At 39.4% G+C, this 21,547-nt stretch overlaps 2 protein-coding genes and 1 long non-coding RNA gene across 3 annotated transcripts in view; all 3 read left to right on the top strand.

The window, feature by feature from the left end:
* LOC122216044 (T-cell-specific guanine nucleotide triphosphate-binding protein 2-like) overlaps window positions 1–21,547 on the top strand; it is a 99,412-nt gene that overhangs the window by 45,240 nt on the left and 32,625 nt on the right.
* On the top strand, window positions 8,297–13,327 carry LOC122216055. The gene is made up of 3 exons (XR_006200672.1): window positions 8,297–8,472; window positions 10,424–10,522; window positions 13,195–13,327. It is a non-coding gene; the product is annotated as an uncharacterized LOC122216055 (long non-coding RNA).
* Window positions 14,829–16,998, top strand: LOC122216049 (putative olfactory receptor 2W6). The gene is made up of 2 exons (XM_042932266.1): window positions 14,829–15,784; window positions 16,553–16,998. Exon 1 carries the CDS (start codon window positions 14,829–14,831, stop codon window positions 15,759–15,761), a length of 933 nt encoding a protein of 310 aa, XP_042788200.1. The 3' UTR covers window positions 15,762–15,784; window positions 16,553–16,998.

The raw sequence follows: 21,547 nt of genomic DNA, 5'->3' as shown, positions 1-21,547 counted from the left end.
AGATGCAGAAGGGCATTATATCATAATCAAGGGGTCTATCCACCAAGAAGACCTAACAATTGTAAACATTTATGTGCCAAATGTGACAGTACCCACATATATAAATCAATTAATCACAAACATAAAGAAACTCATCGATAGTAGTACCATAATAGTAGGAGACTTCAATACCCCACTCACAGCAATGGACAGATCATCTAATCAAAAAATCAACAAGGAAACAATGCTTTGAATGTCACACTGGACCAGATGGACTTAACCAGATATATTCAGAACATTTTGACCTAAAGCAGCAGGATACACATTCTTCTCCAGTGCACATGGAACGTTCTCCAGAATAGACCATATCCTGGGACCCAAATCAGCCCTAAGTAAGTACAAAAAGATCGAGATCATACCGTGCATATTTTGAGACCACAATGCTATGAAACTCGAAATCAACCACAAGAAAAAATTTAGAAAGGTAACAAATACTTGGAGACTGAAGAACATCCTACTAAAGAATGAATGGGCTAACCAAGCAGTTAAAGAGGAAATTAAAAAGTATATGGAAGACAATGAAAATGATAACACCACAACCCAAAACCCCTGGGATGCTGCAAATGTGGTCATAAGAGGAAAGTATATAGCAATCCAGGCCTTCCTAAAGAAGGAAGAAAGATCTCAGATACACAACCTAACCTTACACCTTAAGGAGTTGGAAAAAGAACAGTGAATAAAACCCAAAACCAGCAGAAGACAGGAAATAGTAAAGACTAGAGCAGAAATTAATGCTACCAAAACAAACAAAAAAACCCCCAGTAGAACAGATCAATGACACCAGAAGCTGGTTCTTTGAAAGAATTAACAACATTGATAAACCCCTATCCAGTCTGATCAAAAAGAAAAAGGAAAGGATGCAAATACATAAAATCAAAAATGAAAGAGGAGAGATCACAACCAACACAGCAGAAATAAAAACAATAATAAGAGGATATTATGAGCAATTATATGCCAATAAAATGGGCAATGTGGGAGAAATGGACAAATTCCTAGAAACATATACACTACCAAAACTGCAACAGGAAGAAATAGAAAATTTTGAACAGACCCACAACCAGTAAGGAAATTGAATTAGTAATCAAAAGTCTGCCAAAAAAACAAGAGTCGAAGGGCCAGATGGCTTTCCGGGGGAATTCTACCAAACATTTAAGGAAGAGTTAACACCTATTCTCTTGAAACTGTTCCAAAAAATAGAAATGGAAGGAAAACTTCCAAACTCTTTCTATGAAGCCAGCATTACCTTGATTCCAAAACCAGAGACCCCACTAAAAAGGAGAACAATAGATCAATTTTTCTGATGAACATGGATGCAAAAATCCTCAACAAGATATTAGCCAACCAGATCCAACAATACATTAAAAAAATTATTCACCACGACCAAGTGGGATTTATACCTGGGATGCAGGGCTGGTTCAGTACCCAGAAAGCGATCAATGTGATTCATCACATCAGTAAAAGAAAGGACAAGAACCATATAATCCTCTCAAGAGATGCAGAGAAAGCATTTGACAAAATACAGCATCCTTTCTTGATAAAAACCCTCAAGAAAGTAGGGATAGAAGGAGCATACCTGGAGATCATAAAAGCCATATATGGACGACCCAACGCTAATATCATCCTCAATGGGGAAAAACTGAGAACTTTCCCCCTAAGGTCAGGAACAAGACAGGGATGTCCACTTTCGCCACTGTTATTCAACATAGTAGTGGAAGTCTTAGCCTCTGCAATCAGACAACACAAAGAAATAAAAGGCATCCAAAACAGCCAAGAGGAGGTCAAACTTCACTCTTCTCAGATAACATGATACTCTATATGGAATACCCAAAAGATTCCACCAGAAAACTTCTAGAACTGATTCATGAATTCAGCAAGGTTGCAGGATATAAAATCAACACACAGAAATCAGTTGCATTCCTATACACCAACAATGAAGCGACAGAAACAAATCAAGGAATTGATCCCACTTACAGTTGCACCAAAAACTATAAAATACCTAGGAATAAATCTAACCAAAGAGGTGAAAAATCTATACACTGAAAACTATAGAAAGGTTATGAAGGAAATTGAAGAAGACACAAAAAAATGGAAAAAGATTCCATGCTCCTGGATAGGAAGAACAAATATTGTTAAAATGTCAATACTACCCAAAGCAATCTACATATTCAATGCAATCCCTATCAAAGTAACACCAGCATTCTTCACAGAGCTAGGACAAACAATCCTAAAATTTGTATGGAACCAGAAAAGACACAGAATAGACAAAGAAATCTTGAAAAAGAAAACCAAAGCAGGAGACATCATAATCCCAGACTTCAAACTGTATTACAAAGCCGTAATCATCAAGACAGTATGGTACTGGCACAAGAACAGACAGATCAACGGAACAGAATAGATAACCCAGAAATGGACCCACAAATGTATGGCCAGCTAATCTTTGACAAAGCAGGAACGAATATCCAATGGAATAAAGACAGTGTTTTCAGCAAGTGGTGCTGGGAAAACTGGACAGTGACATGCAGAAGAATGAACCTGGACCACTTTCTTACACCATACACAAAAATAAACTCAAAATGGATGAAAGACATCAGTCTAAGACAGGAAGCCATCAAAATCCTTGAGGAGAAAACAGGCAAAAACCTCTTTGACCTTGGCCCCAGCAACTTCTTAACACGTCTCCGGAGGCAAGGGAGACCAAAGCAAAAATGAACTATTGGGACCTCATCAAAATAAAAAGCTTCTGCACAGCAAAGGAAACAATCAGCAAAACTAAAAGGCAACTGACAGAATGGGAGAAGATATTTGCAAAGACATATCAGATAAAGGGTTAGTATCCAAAATCCAAAAAGAACTTACCAAACTGAACACCCAAAAAACAAATAATCCAGTGAAGAAATGGGCAAAAGACATGAATAGACACTTCTCCAAAGAAGACATCCAGATGGCCAACTGACACATGAAAAAATGCTCAACATCACTCATCATCAGGGAAATACAATTTAAAACCACACTGAGATACCACTTTACACCTGTCAGAATGACTAACATTAACACCTCAGGCAACAACAGATGTTGGTGAGGATGAGGAGAAAGAGGATCTCTTTTGCATTGTTAGTGGCAATGCAAGCTGGTGCAGCCACTCTGGAAAACAGTATGGAGGTTCCTCAAAAAACTAAAAATAGAACCTACCCTACAACCCAGCAATTGCACTAGTAGGCATTTATCCATGGGATATAGGTGTGCTGTTTCGAAGGTACACATGCACCCCAATGTTTATAGCAGCACTATAAAGAATAGCCAAAGTATGGAAAGAGCCCAAATGTCCATCAATGGATGAATGGATAAAGAAGAAGTGGTATATATACACAATGGAGTATTTGGCAATCAAAAAGAATGAAATCTTGCCATTTGCAACTATGTGGATGGAACTGGAGGGTATTAAGCTAAGCGAAATTAGTCAGAGAAAGACAAATATCACATTACTTCACTCATATGAGGACTTTAAGGGACAAAACAGATGAACATAAGGAAAAGGAAACAAAAATAATATGAAAACAGGGAGGGGGACAAAACATAAGAGACTCAAAAATATGGAGAAGAAACTGAGGGTTCCTGGAGGGTTTTTGGGAGGCTGGACGGGGTAAAAGGGATAAGTGGCACTAAGGAATCTACTCTGAAATCATTGTTCACTATATGCTACCTAATTTGGATGTAAATTTAAAAATAAGTAAATAAATAAATAAATAAATAAATAAATAAATAAATAAATATCTGGTAGAATTCCCCTGGGAATCCATCTGGACCAGGACTCCTATTTGTTGGGAGATTTTTGATAACTGATTCAATTTCTTCACTAGTTATGGGTCTGTTCAAATTTTCTATTTCTTTCTGTTTGAGTTTTGGTAGTGTGTGTGTGTGTGTGTGTGTGTGTGTGTGTGTGTGTGTGTCTAGGAATTTGTCCATTTCTTATGGTTTGTCCATTTGCCAGTTTGTTGGCATATAATTTTTCATAATATTCTCTGATAATTGTTTGTATTTCTGATGGGTTGGTTGTGATATGTCTAATATCATTTGTGATTTTATCTATTTAGGTTCTCTCTCTTTTTGAGAAGTCTGGCTAGGGGTTTATCAATTTGGTTTATTTTTTCAAAAAACCAGCTCTTAGTTTCACTGAACTGCCCTACTGTTGTTTTGGATTCTATATTGTTTACTTCTGCTCTGCTCTTTATTATTTCTCTTCTTCTGCTGGCCTTGGGGTTTCTTTCCTATTCTGCTCATAGGCCCTTTAGGTGTGCTGTTAGATTTTGTATTTGGGATTTTTATTGTTTCTTGAGATAGGCCTGGACTGCAATGTATTTTCCTCTTAGGACTGATTTGCTGCATCCCAAAGGGTTTCGACTGTTGTGTTTTCATTTTCATTTGCTTCCATATATTTTTAAAATTTCTTCTTTGACTGGTTGACCCATTCATTCTTTAGTAGGATTTTCTTTAACCTCCAGGGATTTGAGGCTTTCCAACCTTTTTCCTGTGGTTGATTTCCAGTTTCATATCATTGTGATCTGGAAATTTGCATGGTATGATCTCAATTCTTTTATATTTATTCAGGGCTGTTTTGTGACTCAGTATGTGATCTATCTTGGAGAATGTTCCATGTGCACTTGAGAAGAATGTGTATTCTGCTTCTTTAGGATGAGAAGTTCTGAATATATCTGTCAAGTCCATCTGGTCCAGTGTATCATTCACGGCCATTGTTTCTTTATTGATTTTCTGCCTCAATGATCTGTCCGTTGTTGTAAGTGGAGTATTAAAATCACCTGCAATTACTATATTCTTATCAATAAGATTGCTTATATTCATGATTAATTGATGTATATATTTGGGTGCTTGCAAATTGTGTGCATAAACATTTATCACTGTTACCTCTTCTTGATGGATAGACTCTAATTATTATATAATACCCTTCTTCATCTCTTGTTACAGTTTTTAGTTTAAAATCTAGTTTGTCTGATATAAATATGGCTACTCCAGCTTTCTTTTGACTTCCAGTAGCATGATAGATGGTTATCCATCCCCTCACTTTCAATCTGAAGGTGGCTTCAGGCCTAAAATGGGTCTCTTGTAGACAGCATATAGATGGGCTTTGTTTTTTATCCATTTTGATACGTGTTTTTGGAGCATTTAGTCCATTTACATTTAGCGTTTTATTGAAAAATATGGATTTAGTGTCATTGTGTTATCTGTAGGTTTCATGCTTGTGGTGTGTCTCTGGTCCTTTGTAGTCTTTGCAACATTCCACTCACAGACTCCACCTTAGGATCTCTTGTAGGGCTTGTTTAAAGGTTGATGAACTCCTTCAGTTTTTGTTTGTGTAGGAAAACCTTTATCTCTCCTTATATTCTGAATGACAGCCTTGCTGGATAAATGATCCTTGGCTGCATATTTTTCCTATTCAGAACCTTGAATATTTCCTGCCACTCCCTTCTGGCCTGCCAAATTCAGTTGACGGGTCTGCTACTACCCTTATGTGTTTACCCTTGTAGGTTAAGGCCCGTTTGTCCCTAACTGCTTTCAGAATTCTCTCTTTATCTTTGTATTTTGCCAGTTTCACTATGATATGTCATGGAGAAGATTGGTTCCTGTTACATTTGAAGGGAGTTCTCTGTGCCTCCTGGATTTCAATGTCTTCTTTCCTCAGATTGGGGAAGTTCTCAGCTATGATTTGTTAAAGTATACTTTCTGTCCCTTTCTCTCTCTTCTTCTTCTTCCGAAACTCCTAGGATATGGATATTATTATCTCTGATTCTCCCTTGTGGTCTACTAGTTTTTTATTTCTCTTTTTCCCTGCTTCATAATTTTCGATAATTTATCTTCTGTTTCCCTTAATCTGTCTCTTCTGGAACTCCTATGATATGGATATTATTACGTTTCATTAAATCACTTAGTTCTCTAATTCTCCTCTTGTGGTCTAGAATTTTTTAAGTCTTTATTTCAGCTTCATCTTTTTCCATAATTTTATCTTCTATTTCACTTTTCTCCCCTCTGCCTCTTCAATCCTTGCTGTCAACACATTTAGTTTATTTTGCACCTCACTTCAACATTTATTTGTCATGACTATATTTTAGTTCCTTGTTCTCTGCAGCAATAGATTCTCTTCTGTCTTCTATCCTTTTTCAAGCCCAGCTATTAATCTTATGACTATTAATCTAAATTCTTGCTCAGTTATATTGGTTATATCTGTTTTGAGCAATTTTTAGCTGTCATTTCTTCCTGGAATTTTTTTGAGGAGAATTCTTTCATTTCATCATTTTGGCCTGTTTTCTGTCCCTTATGTATTTTAAAAACTTGTTATGTGTCCTGCACCTGTGAACACTACTATATTAAAGAGGCATCATAAACTGTCCAGGGCCTGGCCCTTCAGGAGGTGTTTTTTGGAGTGTGTTACTTGCTCTGTGTTGTTGTGACTCTGGTTGCTTTATCTCCCTACTCGTAGTGATTGTTTGGACCCTACACCAGCCGTTTTTTGATTTGTTCATTGAAGTAACCCTAGGGGAAAAAAAATTTAAAAAATGAGGGTTGGTGGTGGTGGAAAAGGCCTTATCCCATAAAAAGAGAGAAATGACAGGGGCTGGAAAAAAGAAAAGAAAAGAAAATTGACCAGGCAGAGAAACTATATGGCTTAATCCAGAGAGAGAGAGAGGAAAATAAAGGAGAACAGGTGTAAAAAGAATAGATTAAATATGTCTGCTTAAACAAACCAATAGCCAGAATAACCAGACAAGAGAAAGGGAGAAATAAGAAGGAGAAAGGGAGAAAATATATAGTAAGAATTGTCCAAGAATCAGAAAATGCAAAACCTCTGGGTTTCTTGGAACCAGTGGCAGTGCTGGTCTGGAGGAGGGGCTGTCTGCTTGGTCAGCGTGAATCCGGCTCTGGTAGATACACAGTTACCAGCTGTGGAGGGGCGTGGTCTTGTGTAGGCGGGTCCCGCCTACACTGTGCCCCCTTGTTTGTTCCCTGAAGCCCCACCTTGTTGGTGATGGTGAGAAAAATGGCAACACCCCAGTCTCTTCTCCCCAGACTGGGTGTCCCAAACCCTGTTCAGGCCATCCTCACAGTGCCGCACAGGTGCAAGTGGGCCGTGTTTTTTGTTTTGTTTTGTTTTGTTTTGTTTTTTGTTTTTTTTGCTCCAGACTCCATTGTCTCCCTGGCAATCCTCTGGGACTCAAACCCCGATGTCTTAAAGGATCCTGCTCCATGCACTCCGGTTCCTGGGAAGTGCCACTCCCCCAATGATGAAGGGCCTTTGGCTCCTCACAGTGCCTGGCATGCACAAAGGAGGTGGTTTGTCCCATTCTGTCGACTCCCATGCCTCCCTAGTGCTTGGCTGGGATTCAAATCCTGATGTCTTAAGGGATCCCCCTCCACGTTTCTTGGTTCAGGAAAGTGCTGCTCCACCCCACCAATAAAGGGCCTCTGGCTGGCGGGCACAGGCAGTCTTTGTCCTTTGAATGGTTATTTACCTTCTTCCCACAGCCCTGGAGGGAGGGGATTGCTTTCCCACACTGTGGACTGCATTTATGAGCTAGTTACCTAGCCCAGGGCTGGCTCCCCTCCTCCCCAGGTGCACAAACAAGGCAGCTGGCCCCGTCTGGAGAAAGCCCTGCAATTAGACATTGTATCTTTCTCCATTTTTCTTCCAATTCCTGGTCCACGGTTTTTCTCTGATCCAAATACAATCCTACACTTCCACAGCCTCTCTTTCTCTTCCTTTTGTCTCTCCACAAAAGGGGATCCCTCCCCTCCACGCCTATGCTGCCCATTTTATCTTCCCCAGTTGGCAATGACGCATCATGCACCTACAGCTGACCAGGTTGTTCCCGTGGGCCTCTGGAGATGTCTCTGTCACTCTGCAGCTCCGACTCTTGGAATTCCAAGTCCTCTGTCCTCAACACTGCTGTGTTTGAAAGGAGAGGGAACTTTGGGTCTCCCTACTTCTCCTCCACGTTGGATCTCTCCAGCCGCTAGCCTCAGTAACCTTGCGGGAACCACAGGCTTAGAAGAAGTGCCCCCCTCCCCGCCCCGCCCGCCCACCATCAACAGAGAATAACGTTCGATTTATGAGAAGTGAAGAAAGCCTCACAAACTATCCTCTGTCTTGGGGCGTGTTCTGTTTTTATTTCTTCAGGCAATTCTTTCTTCATTATACTCTTGGTATTTACACGAGAATTTTACTTGACAGGGCATCAGGGTCTTTTTCTCTGCAGTTACCCAACCCTCTGCTCTTTGATGCTGATCAACAGTAACAGCAGAACTCCCAAACTGTGAGATGCTCTTACTAGGATTAAAACCTCTCCACTTATAAAGTAGTCATGGATGTCACACCCAGACTTTTTGTTGCATCTGAAGATTCTATGAGAAGACTCCCATTTCAAGGTGAGAGCCTGCTTGGAGAATTTAATGAAGACTGGCTTCTTTCACTTAGCAATATTAACTTAAGCTTCATCCATTTTTTTGTTTGGCTTGATGGTCTTAAAAAAAATTGCTAAATATGGATGTACCAGTTTACTTATTATTTACCTATTGAAGGACATGTTGCTTACTTCTGGTTTTGGGTGATTAACAATAAAAGCTGGTATCAACAATCACATGCAGGTTTTTTGCGTGGGTGTAAGGTTTGAAATCAGGTAAATATCTAGTAATGCGATTGCTGGGTCACATTATAAGGTGATGTTTAGCTGGGCCTTTTACTTTTTAAACTGAAAATACTAATTGACTGGATACAACTGATTTTTTGAAAACAAGATGTCTGCATAGTGAGTAAATAGCCTCAATACAGAGGAAATTACTGTATTATTGAAGATCATGATAGTTTTTATTGGGTAAATTGAATAATGTAACAGAAAACATTTTGCAAACTAGCTTTATTTTATTGTTACTCCTCCAAACTATCTTATTTGTGTAAATGCAACCAAAAAATCACTGCTATAAATACCATAGTTAGTAGTAGTAAAATGACACACTATTACAAATAAGGAATCTGCCTCATTTGATTTTTGGCTTTTCCTTTTCTTTTGTTCCCCAACAGTGTCTGCTTTATTCTTCATATTCAAACTAATAAAATTCTGGTGACTGCATAAATGCACCTAAGCATTTAATAACATGTTTCTTAATATAGGCATTTTTAAACTTCAGTGGAGATGTGGAGAAATAGGCTTTAGTGCCTCAGTAACTCCATCCCCCTATGCTACTTTTACCTTATTCCTAAGCCCCTCACTATCTTACAATAATTGATCACTTTGGGGCTCTTCCTCCAGAGATGTTTCTACAGAGTAAACAAGTGAAGTTTGCAGTGGCTTTTAAACGTGGGGACATCACATTTCTCAAAGCTCCCTAGGCACTTACTATAGAAGCTGCCTGCAACTACAAACTAAGTCTTTTGGACAGGCAGAAAGAACTCCCAGCCACCAGGTCAAATCAATGTCTTCTGGGTCTTTGGGCACAATGGACAGGCTTTCAGCTGAGAGGTGCCAGAAACCGATTTAGCTAATAGAAACCCTAACCATACTAGATATACATTACCCTTGGTCCATTACAGAACCCCTTTTTTAAAAAAATGTTTATTTAAGCATAAGAGACTGTTAAAAACTGAGAACAAACTGAGGGTTGATGGCGGGTGGGAGGGAGGGCAGGGTGGGTGATGGGGTGGGTGATGGGTATTGAGGAGGGCACCTTTTGGGATGAGCACTGGGTGTTGTATGGAAACCAATTTGACAGTAAATTTTATATATTAAAAAATAAAATAAAATAAAATAAAATAAATAAAAATAAAAAAAAAATGTTTATTTATTTTTGAGAGAAGAAGACAGAGGATCTGAAGCAGGCTCCGTGCTGACAGCAAGGAGCCCAGTGTGGGGGTCAACTCACAAACCTTGAGATAATCTGAGCCAAACTCGGATGCTTAAGCAGCTGAGCTGCACAGATGTCCCTTCCTTTTCTTTTTTAAAGACTCAAGATAATTTATTGGCCCACCCCCCACCCCCCAGTAAGGAAATGAAAAGAGGATAAGTACATGATTTGGGTGCATATAAGCATTTCTGAAAACAGGACAAAACCAAGTAGTTTGTGGGCTAGAGCAGAAAACAGTAATAGTAAGAGAAGCAAAGGAAGGTGCTGGCAGTTTTTGCCAAATCCCACTTTGCATCTTTGGTCCTAACTTGCTGTGTGGCAGATACATTTTACTCCATCTGAAGGTTTGATAGTCTTGGCAAGGAGAAAACTCTGTTCTGCATCTTTCTGCTTTGGCAGTGATTTTGTTTATAGCAGGGAAAAGGGACCTGTGTGTCTGAGACAGCCCTAACATAGCTTCCCTTCTCCTCTCCCCAAGAATTCAGATCTCACACCCACACTAGGACTTTAAGTGGATGATAAAGAGCATGACAAGAACATGACTTTTAACACACCAGACTGAAAACTGTGTGTGGAGGTGAGTATTGTTTGCTTTCAATTGCTCTGAATGACAGGTTGTAGCTAGTAAGGACTGAAAAGCCAAGACTGTTCTTGTGAGCACCAAAATCAGACTTTCTACATTGGCATAAAACTAGGTTATTAATGCTTTTAAGGTTCTAGGAAGTTTTTTTTCTTAATTAAAAGGACACTTCAGTTTATAAAGATGACCCCTGGGGATGAACCCTCAATCTTTCCTCCCCTCTTTCTATCATTCTGACTGATCAGGATTGGCAGTGGTTTTGTTGAATAACTGGTAGCTCCCCCTTTTCTCTTCACTCAGTAAACATTTAGTGAGTGCCCGGTATGTGCCAGGCATTGGGAGTGATAACTACAAAGGGATTATATGCATAGCTACTTACAATAATACAGGCAGTGTTGTATGATAGTTTAGTGATCATGAACTTTGGAACCAGTGAGTTCTGATTTCAAGTCCTAGTTCTACCATGTATTGGGGATGTGGACTTGGCCTTAGGATTAAGTCATCATAGGCTTTAGTTTTCTACTCTGCAAAATGGGGCAGTGATATTAACGACCTCAGAGATTATATATGAATATAAAATAAGGCAATGCACATAAAGCACTTCATACATTGCAAGCTTGAGAAATGTTACCATTATTCCTATTATTCCATGTTACTATTATTAATTATCTATGGGATAACAGTTTAACTTTTGTATGTATACTCTTTTGTAGTTTTCAAGATAACCCTATGAAAAGAATATTATGATATTGTTATTTTCATATTACAGATGAGTAAACCAAGAGCCATAAAGGTTAAAGACCTTCTCAAGTTTATACATGTAGTAAGTGGTTGATCCACGATTCAGAGTCCTTGATTTCATGTTCAAGTTCCCTGAGTTGATTCAAACAAGAATCACTTAGTGAGTTAATCTATCATCAATTATGATGAATTTAACATCATCATTGGTTCTTTCCTTTATCAATTAAAAAATGCTTATTTATTTTGAGAGAGGGAGACAGAGAGAGAGAGAGAGAGAGAGAGAGAGAGAGAGAGAGAGAGAATGACCAGGGGAGAGGCAGAGAGAGAGAGAGAGGGAATCCCAAGCAGGCTCTGCACTGTCAGCACAGAGCCAGATGTGGAGGCTCTTTCCTACAAACTGAGAGATTATGACCTGAGTTGAAATCAAGAGTTGGACTCTTAATTGATTAAGGCACCCTGGAGCCCCATCCTTTATCAAATTTTAGCAAACCTCTCCAACTCCCTGATGAAGTTGTTCCTCTTACTGCAATTAATTCCTTTCTCTTCACCATTACTGCTTTTCTCTTGTCTCCTTAATTCTCCCAGTGGAGAATTTTAACAGTTTTCTATAAGAAAGACACTGAATGGTAGTTTTTAGTTTGATTATCATGATATCAAAAAATAAAAAGCGACTGTCAGATCATTTTTATTACAGCTGACTCTTGTAATATTTAAAGACTTCAAAACAGTCAAAAGAAAGGAAGAATTGAGTTTTCTCCACCTGTATATGGGTTTTTGTTCCGGGTCTCTGTTTGCCAAGTTAATATTACTCAGATTTATAAGATATGTCAGGCCTGCTTCCAGGAAGAACATGAAATTATTTGCAATTAAAAGCATAACAACTTGCAAAGTCTTCGTGGGCCCTGGAGCTGATTGAGACACAGAATCTCATGATGGCAAGATGCTGGTTTAGACAACAGATGTATGGAATTCAGGCTCAAATGGCTACAGATAGAAGATGGGGTAAACCTGGGTGTGTGAGGCAGATGGGATGCAGTGAAGACTGGGAACTGGAGACAAATGTCTGCTTAAAATTTATCTCCAGTAAATTATCATCTTAGATGAATATTGGCTTGGTGCTACTAGTCACAAACTTTTAAATGAGGTACTAGAAATTATAGTTTAACAAAATCCCCTAATTTAAAAAGTTTTATCTGAGTCAAACAAAATAGGAGTTTCCAGCTTTGGTTCAAAGGTCACACACTTGAGATCTCTGGACAGATATTAACTGACTATACACTTATCACTTGCCAGGCACTTGACAATTGATGGAGATTTAATGATAAACAAAATAAAAGTTCCTGTTTCCTCCCTGTTGCATCTCTGAGCTCCATCCCCAGGGTGTCTGGGAACCCAATCTTTCACTTATAAATTGGCTCTCCCATTACATCCCTTGTGTACCCCCTCTTGCTTCTGTGTAATCCCAAATTACTCCCACTTAATTTTACTTCCCCTATCTCCTCTCTCTTGTTCTAATTTTCATTATGGATTTTTAAATTTAAGTATCAATTGGTAAAAAATTATTCACCCTTACAGTATGTAAAACATTCCCTGTCAAATTTGTGTAACCAGTAATTCTAATGAAGCAAGATGACTGTGGACAAGGACACTAAGGGCTTTGTATATACATCAGGGCCCGGCCCTTACCATCTCAATATGCTCTGTGCAAAGACATGAATAAGAGTGTAGCTAATGATCTGTATACCAATGGAGAGATGAGATACTGTTGCAAGGAGGAAGGCTAGTATCATTAAGAACAAGTCTTTCTGAACACAATGTGATTAGTAGAGGAGAAAATAAAATTTGAAAGACCTGGATATCTCAAAGCTTCTTGAAGTCAGTGGCAATCTATCTCGAAGGTAATCCTATGATGTATTTCTATTTAACAGAAGAGGGACAACTGGAGAAATCACAGAAAGAATCAACATGGAAATTATTCGTGACATGTATGGAAATAACCTTTTGCCTATTTGATTTTTCCTTCAACTTCTATTCAAGTGGAGTGAATTTGTTATCTAATTTTGATTTATTTCTTGGTACCTTTATTTATAACTACTATTTAAGATAAGTGCTTAAATTAATTTACCCTCTTGCTCATTTATTTGAGATTTGTTGCCTTATTATCACTTGACTTTCCTGAAAGGTATGGACAGAAGCTACCCCCAAAAAGTGGATGTCCCACAAAATTTTGTCCCACGAAACTGAGTGTCCCACTGCCTCTAGTACATAAGGACCAGTATTTTAAAATGAATCTTTCTGCCTTATATCTGACTCAAATGTTATAGAGGGTGGGAAAGATTCAATCATATGTAGTATTTATAAGAAAATGATTTTTTAAATGGTTGTATGATTCTTGGAGTATTCATCCAGAATAGTTTCATCCACATGAAAAATTAAACAGGTCAGGAGAGTAAAGAGGAGGGGAGAGAATTTGCAAATATTCATTTGAAATAAGCAGTAGTCTGAGTCTGAAACCATCCCCTTCCAACAGGAAAGGGTGTTTTAAAGTACCTGCCCCATCACATTAATAGGTGTGCAGATGGGAGACTTCAACAGAGCTACTTGGAGATTTCACTAATTGCATATTTTAGTTGGGAGTGCAGAGAGTGAACCAGGGGCAGAAAAACCAGGAAATTCTGGGGGATGAGAAAAGTGCCAATAGCTTCTACAGTGGTAGATTCAAGAAAGTCTTGGCTGCTGCAATGTTTTTGAGACAAATGATGGAAGAGACTTTCCTGTGTGTTGGAGGAGGGTGGTGGTGAAGGGAGAGTTAGTGCAGGGTTGTCCTGAGTCTAATCCATTGGAACCACCAGAGGGACAAAGGGAAAAAGTAGCACGATGCTGGGAGAGAATGCTGGATCTCCAGAAGCTGCAAAAGGTGATGTAAGCTTCATGGGAGATGCACCAGTCCAGGCTGGGGACCCACAGGCCCATTGTCCCAGTAAGAAGGCTTATAAGAACCCACCACTTTTCCCATGAGAGAAGAGTCAGCTCTTCAAACACCTCCCAGGCTCAGATTGGAAGAGTAAGAACTTTTTTGTGACTCTTTTCCTTCCCCTTTGCATGGCCCAAACAGGAAGACCCTATGGCCCTACTGTCATGCTGGCAGAGAAAGGGTGGGGAGAGAGAGAAGCTGCCCACAGCCCATCCCTCAAGCACAAGGGGTTACCTGGAAGGAGTGATAGCTGGTGGAGGACAAGACTGAATGCTAAGTGAGGCTTTCAGTTGTTGGTATTCATGGGATTGGGTTTTCAAATTAGTGGATTTAGATTCTGTTTGTAACTGAAATTGGTTGTGATACATTTATTACTGTGGAGGTCATGTATCTGCTGGAGTTTTCATCCAGTTGCAGGGGGAAATAGATGGAAAGGACAAGAGAAAACAAAAATGTAGAATTTAGGTCACATCTAAGGACCCATGCTTGTCCTTTAAATCCATTATGTGTATTAATTACCCACTTATTATTCTTAAATCCCACAACAGAGGGTGTGGGATCTCCTGAAGTGATAGGGCTGAAGAGGAGATGGAAACAGCTAATGAGAGCACAGGTGGGGATTTCATCTTAGTGGGCTTCTCTGAGCGGCCCAAGTTAGAGCTGATCCTCTCTCTCTTTGTCCTGATGTTCTACACTATAACTCTTGTGGGCAACGTGACCATAATCCTACTCTCTATCCTGGACGCTGGACTTCATACACCCATGTACTTCTTCCTCAGAAACCTCTCTGTGCTTGACCTCTGCTTCACCACCAGCATTGTGCCCCAGATGCTGGTGAACATGTGGGGAGGTAACAAAAAGATCAGCTATGCTGGCTGCATGGTCCAGTACTGGGTGGCCTTGGCACTTGGCTCCACAGAGTGTGTGCTCCTTGCGGTGATGGCAGTTGATCGCTATGTTGCAGTTTGCTGGCCTCTACACTATACCTCCATCATGCACCCCAGGCTGTGTCACCTCCTGGCAGCAGCTTCCTGGTCCTCTGGTTTTGCTAACTCCTTTCTCCAGTCCTCAATGGCCATGGTGCTGCCTCGATGTGGAAACCGGCGTGTGGACCATTTCTTCTGTGAACTATTGATCATTGTTAAACTCTCCTGCGTTGATACTGGCCCGACAGAATCTAAAATGTTTATTGCCCGGCTAATCATCCTAGGCATGCCTATCTCCATCATCCTGACCACTTACCTGTGCATCGCCAGGGCAGTAGTAAAAATGCGCTCAGCAGAGGGAAGGAAAAAGGCCTTTAGGACCTGTGCCTCCCACCTAATGGTAGTCTCACTCTTCTATGGGACCATTATGTTTTTGTATCTGCAGCCCAAGGACAACTACTCCCAGGACCAGAGCAAAGCACTGGCAGTGCTTTACATGATTCTTGCACCCACACTCAACCCTCTGGTCTACACACTGAGGAATAAGGATGTGAAGAAAGCAGTCAGGAGCTTGATGGGGATGGAGCAGGTATAGGGAGATCAAGAGTGGGAAGAAAGGTGAGGCAACCACTGGCGACACAACTTGTGGTGTACTTGCTTTAACTGCGCTTGTTTTATGTTTCTGTGAGGGGGTTGGAAAATCTGCTGTGTGCTCTTCTCTAGCTATTCCTGGGATCTTTAGAGGGTGGGGACTCACCAGAAGGAAACCTAACCATCCCTTAAAGGAACCTCTGGCCAAGGCAATCTCCCCTGGCAAGTAATTCTGTGTCCCACTGTTAATGTTTTTCTATTTTCAATGCATGGTTACTAGCTTATTCAAATGCCACCAAACATACTCCTAGATGTTACAATAGCACCGATGATCACTCTGCTACATTTATTAAGCAGCTACACGGCCATAGAAGTTTCTTCATTTTCTCCATCACCACTTTCACTATACCATCATCAAAACAGTTAGGAAAATGGAGGATTTAGTCAGTAACATACAATGCAATACTTGTCCATCAGGAATAAATATATGTGGAACAAGAAAAAAGAATAAGAATCAAGTAGACAGAGACTACACAGTATACCAAGGATCCTGTTTCTTAGAATTGAAAGGAGTACCATGACTTCAAGGCAAGGCTTTAGGACATGTCAAATTTTATCTTATTTAGTGTTTGAATAATAAGAATAAACATGTTCGCTTGCTGGAGCTATAAGACAGTTTGTAAATTTTAAAATCACACACAAAAAAAACTGAATAAAGAGAACTGTGAGTTAAGTAGAGACAAGGCAACTGATGTCAATGAGATTCTAAACAGAATTCTCTGCTTACTTTCATAGGAGAGAAGTGCAGAATTAAAAAGGACTATTTGAGTACAGAAGTGAAAGCAAAAGGAGTCAGGGGGCTTGATTTGCACTGCTACATCCAATGGTTTTCACACAACAATGATCCGTGGTTCCAAATCCACATTGGCATTAACAAGTTGCTCAGTAATTCTGTGGCCTAATATGGGACCCAAGTGCATCCTAATTTTCTGAAGTTTGTCTCAGCGTATAATGACATATCCTTGTAAGAGGAAGTCTGCATTAATTAAAACAAGACTTGAGAAAAACACCCTCTCATTTTCAGAAGAGCACAGTCTTTTCTTATGTGGTTCTGGATGTCATGCTATTATGCCCAGCTACGATAGACTGGAGGCATTACTTTCTTAAATTGCTCATCCATGTGCTTAGAAAGGAGCCTAACACTCTGTAAATAATTAATAGGCTGAATGAATGAATGGACTGAATGAATGCATGGATATGGGAAGATGTCAAAGTTTAGAATGCTATATGCAACATTTCATTCTATAGGATGAGCATTTTGTATTGGCAAGTGACTAAAGGTGCAGATTGAAAATAAAATTATCATATATATGACCAGCTGCAGCCATGTCTACTGAACTCCACTTCCACTGTAATAACCACACTAAATCACAATAGGCAGGGATTAGTCCAAATAAAAATCATTACTTCAAAGCGAGAAAAAAAAACTGTAGTGTTTTAACAGCTTTTCAATTAGAGCAGTGGTTCTCAACAAGAGGCAGTTTTGCCCCACTCCCACCCTTGCAGGGGATGCTTGCAATGTCTAGAGACATTTTTGGTGATCACAACCTAGGAGGGAGGTATTACTGGCATCTCGTAAGTAGAAACCAGGGATGCTGCTAAATATTGTACAATGCACAGGATAGTCTTCTACAACAAAGAACTATCCAGTCCCAAATGTCAACAGCGCTGAGGTTGAGAAGCCCTAAATTAGAGAAATAAATATTATGGATGTTCTGATCAAAGACATAACACTTATGAAGGCCACATATTCATGACAGTAGGTAAATTGATATCATTTGAGTTTTTATGAAGTCAGTGATCACTTGGTGTCAGAAAGGGTCTAACTAGGAAAATAGAAACAACTTTAAATATTTACAATGGAGGCCATTTAATGCAGAGCATTGGTGACACAAGTGATAAAAGAACTGCAAATCCAAACAGGAGATACTGAGGAAACCCTGAGATTAGTAACAGTATGAAGTTGCTAACATCCCTAGACTTAAGATAGAAGGAGAGTTGGTATTAGAAGAACCCAAGGGGCAGGGTCATCTGGAAGAAACCGCAACCAACATGGCAGGCCACTCTTGCAGGAACAGGAGCAGCCTTCCTCTACTACTGCCTGAGGTGCCACCTGAAGTGGACTTGGAGGGGGTACTAGCTCACCTTATCCCTTTATTCTCTCCCCAGATATTCTATGGATATGGGAACCAAGGAAATACAGCCTGCAGGGTCATTAGCACCTCATCCCATCCCCACTCTACCCCACCACAAACTAAATAGATCAAGGAAGGGCAATACTGTATCTGGAGACCAGTACGCTTAGGGTTGTTACCATTAATCTTTATTACATTCTGCATCCATTCTTACCTTCTATGAATATTTCCTCTCATAGAAAATTCAGGCCCTTACCTTCATAGGCAACTCCCCACCTCTCTCCAGCAAGGGGGCCACATGTCCTGCAAGTTTTGTGTCCATCTCAAGCCCGTTATTTCAGGACTGTCCACTGTACTTTTCATCTCATCTGAGTAACTTCTCAGCCTGCTTTGGATTCTGTGTCCTCCCCTCTCTCTGCCCTTCCCCCTCTTGCACTCTGTCTCTCTCTGTCAAAGATGAATAAACATTAAAAAAATCAGTGTTCTATAGTTTTCAGAGTACAGATCTTTCACCTATTTGGTTAGGTTTATTACTAGGAATCTTATGGTTTTGGTGCAATTGTAAATGGGGGTTGATTCCTTAATTTTTTCTTTCTTCTGTTTCATTAGTGGTGTATAGAAATGCAACAGAAATGCATCTGTACATTGATTTTATATCTTGTTATTTTACCTGAAATCACTTACCAGTTCTAGCAGTTTTTTGTGGAGGCTTTCAGGTTTTCTACATAGAATATCATATCATCTGCAAATAGTGAAAGTTTTACTTCTTCCTTGCTGACTTGGATGCCTTTTATTTCTTTTTTTTGTCTCATTGCTGTGGCTAGGATTTCCAATACTATGTTCGATAACAGTGGTGACAGTGTTCCTGACCACAGAGGAAAAGTTCTGAGTTTTTCCCCATTGAGGATGATGTTACCTGTGGTTTTTCATAAATGGCCTTTATGATCTTGAGGTGTGTTCCCTCTAACCCTACTTTATTAAGGGTTTTTATGATGAATGGATGTTGGACTTTGTCAAATGCTTTTTCTGCATGTATTAAAATGGTCATATGGTTCTTATCCTTTCTCTTATTGATTTGATGTATCATGCTGATTGATTTGCAAATATCGAACAACCTTGCAACCCGTTGATCATCTTAAATGTTTTTTTTAATGTACTGTTGGATTGAATTTGCTAGTATTTTGTGAATTTTTGCATCCATGTTCATTAGGGATATTGGCCTGTAGGTCTCTTTTTTTTTTTTTTTTTTTTTTTTTTTTTTTTTTTTTGTAGTGTCTTTATCTGGTTTTGGTATTAGGGTAATGCTGATCTCGTAGATTGAATCTGGAAGTTTTTTTTCCATTTCTTTTTCTTTCTTTTTTTTTTTTTGGAATAGTTTGAGAACATACATTAACTATTATTTTTTTTAATATATGAAATTTATTGTCAAATTGGTTTCCATACAACACCCAGTGCTCATCCCAAAAGATGCCCTCTTCAATGCCCATCACCTACCCTCTCCTTCCTCCCACCCCCCATCAACCCTCAGTTTGTTCTCAGTTTTTAAGAGTCTCTTATGCTTTGGCTCTCTCCCACTCTAACCTCTTTTTATTTCCTTCCCCTCCCCCATGGGTTTCTGTTAAGTTTCTCAGGATCCACACAAGAGTGAAAACATGGTATCTGTCTTTCTCTGTTTCACTTAGCATCACACTCTCCAGTTCCATCCACGTTGCTACAAAGGACCATATTTCATTCTTTCTCATTGCCACATAGTACTCCATTGTGTATATAAACCACAATTTCTTTATCCATTCATCAGTTGATGGACATTTAGGCTTTTTCCACAATTTGGCTATTGTTGAAAGTGCTGCTGTAGACATTGGGGTACAAGTGCCCCTATGCATCAGCACTCCTGTATCCCTTGGGTGAATTCCTAGCAGTGCTATTGCTGTCTCTTGCCCACTTTTAAATCAGATTTATGTTTTTGTGGTAAGTTGCATAAGTTTTTTGTATATTTTGGATATTAACCCCTTATCTGATATTTCATTTGCAAGTACCTTCTCCCATCCAGAAGGTTGCCTTTCTGTTTTGATGATGGTTGCCTTCACTGTGCAAAAGCTTTTATGTTGATGTAAGCCCAATAGTTTATTTTTACTTTTCTTTCTCTTTCCTGAAAAGACATATCCATAAATATGTTGTTAAGACTGATGTCTGCAGGAATTTTGTGGTTTCACATATCACATTTAGGCTTTAATTCAATCAGTTTTGTGTATGGCTTGAGGAAGTGCTCCAATTTCATTATTTTACATGCAGCTGTCTAGTTTTTCCAAAACCATTTATTGGAAGGATTATCTTTTCCTCATCATATAGTCTTGCCTCCTTAATTGACCATATAGTTCAGGCTTATTTCTGGGCACTCTATTCTGTTCCATTCATCTCTCTATTTTTCTGCCAGTAGCATGCTGCTTTAATTACTGTAACTTTGTAGTATGTCTTAAAATCTAGAATTGTATGCTGCCCAGCTTAGTTCTTTCTCAATATTTCTTTTTTTTTTTTTTTTAATTTTTTTTATTTATTTTTTTTATTTTTTTATTTTTTAATATATGAAATTTACTGTCAAATTGGTTTCCATACAACACCCAGTGCTCATCCCAAAAGGTGCCCTCCTCAATACCCATCACCCACCCTGCCCTCCCTCCCACCCTGCCCTCCCTCCCACCCCCCATCAACCCTCAGTTTGTTCTCAGTTTTTAACAGTCTCTTATGCTTTGGCTCTCTCCCACTCTAACCTCTTTTTTTTTTTTTTTCCTTCCCCTCCCCCATGGGTTTCTGTTATGTTTCTCAGGATCCACATAAGAGTGAAACCATATGGTATCTGTCTTTCTCTGTATGGCTTATTTCACTTAGCATCACACTCTCCAGTTCCATCCATGTTGCTACAAAAGGCCATATTTCATTTTTTCTCATTGCCACGTAGTATTCCATTGTGTATATAAACCACATTTTCTTTATCCATTCATCAGTTGATGGACATTTAGGCTCTTTCCATAATTTGGCTATTGTTGAGAGTGCCGCTATAAACATTGGGGTACAGGTGCCCCTATGCATCAATACTCCTGTATCCCTTGGATAAATTCCTAGCAGTGCTATTGCTGGGTCATAGGGTAGGTCTATTTTTAATTTTCTGAGGAACCTCCACACTGCTTTCCAGAGCGGCTGCACCAATTTGCATTCCCACCAACAGTGCAAGAGGGTTCCTGTTTCTCCACATCCTCTATCTGTAGTCTCCTGATTTCTTCATTTTGGCCACTCTGACTGGCGTGAGGTGGTATCTGAGTTTGGTTTTGATTTGTATTTCCCTGATAAGGAGCGACGTTGAACATCTTTTCATGTGCCTGTTGGCCATCCGGATGTCTTCTTTAGAGAAGTGTCTATTCATGTTTTCTGCCCATTTCTTCACTGGGTTATTTGTTTTTCGGGTGTGGAGTTTGATGAGCTCTTTATAGATTTTGGATACTAGCCCTTTGTCCGATGTGTCATTTGCAAATATCTTTTCCCATTCCGTTGGTTGCCTTTTAGTTTTGTTGGTTGTTTCCTTTGCTGTGCAGAAGCTTTT

The sequence above is a fragment of the Panthera leo genome, chromosome A1 (genome assembly GCF_018350215.1).
Source record: "Panthera leo isolate Ple1 chromosome A1, P.leo_Ple1_pat1.1, whole genome shotgun sequence".
Classification (NCBI taxonomy): Eukaryota; Metazoa; Chordata; class Mammalia; order Carnivora; family Felidae; genus Panthera; species Panthera leo.
Note: the sequence above shows the minus strand (reverse complement) of the source record. Positions and strands in the feature narration are given on the sequence as shown.

Excerpts from the sequence above, each read along its gene's own strand:
- LOC122216049 (XM_042932266.1), top strand. The coding sequence starts at position 14,829 with ATGGAAACAGCTAATGAGAGCACAGGTGGGGATTTCATCTTAGTGGGC.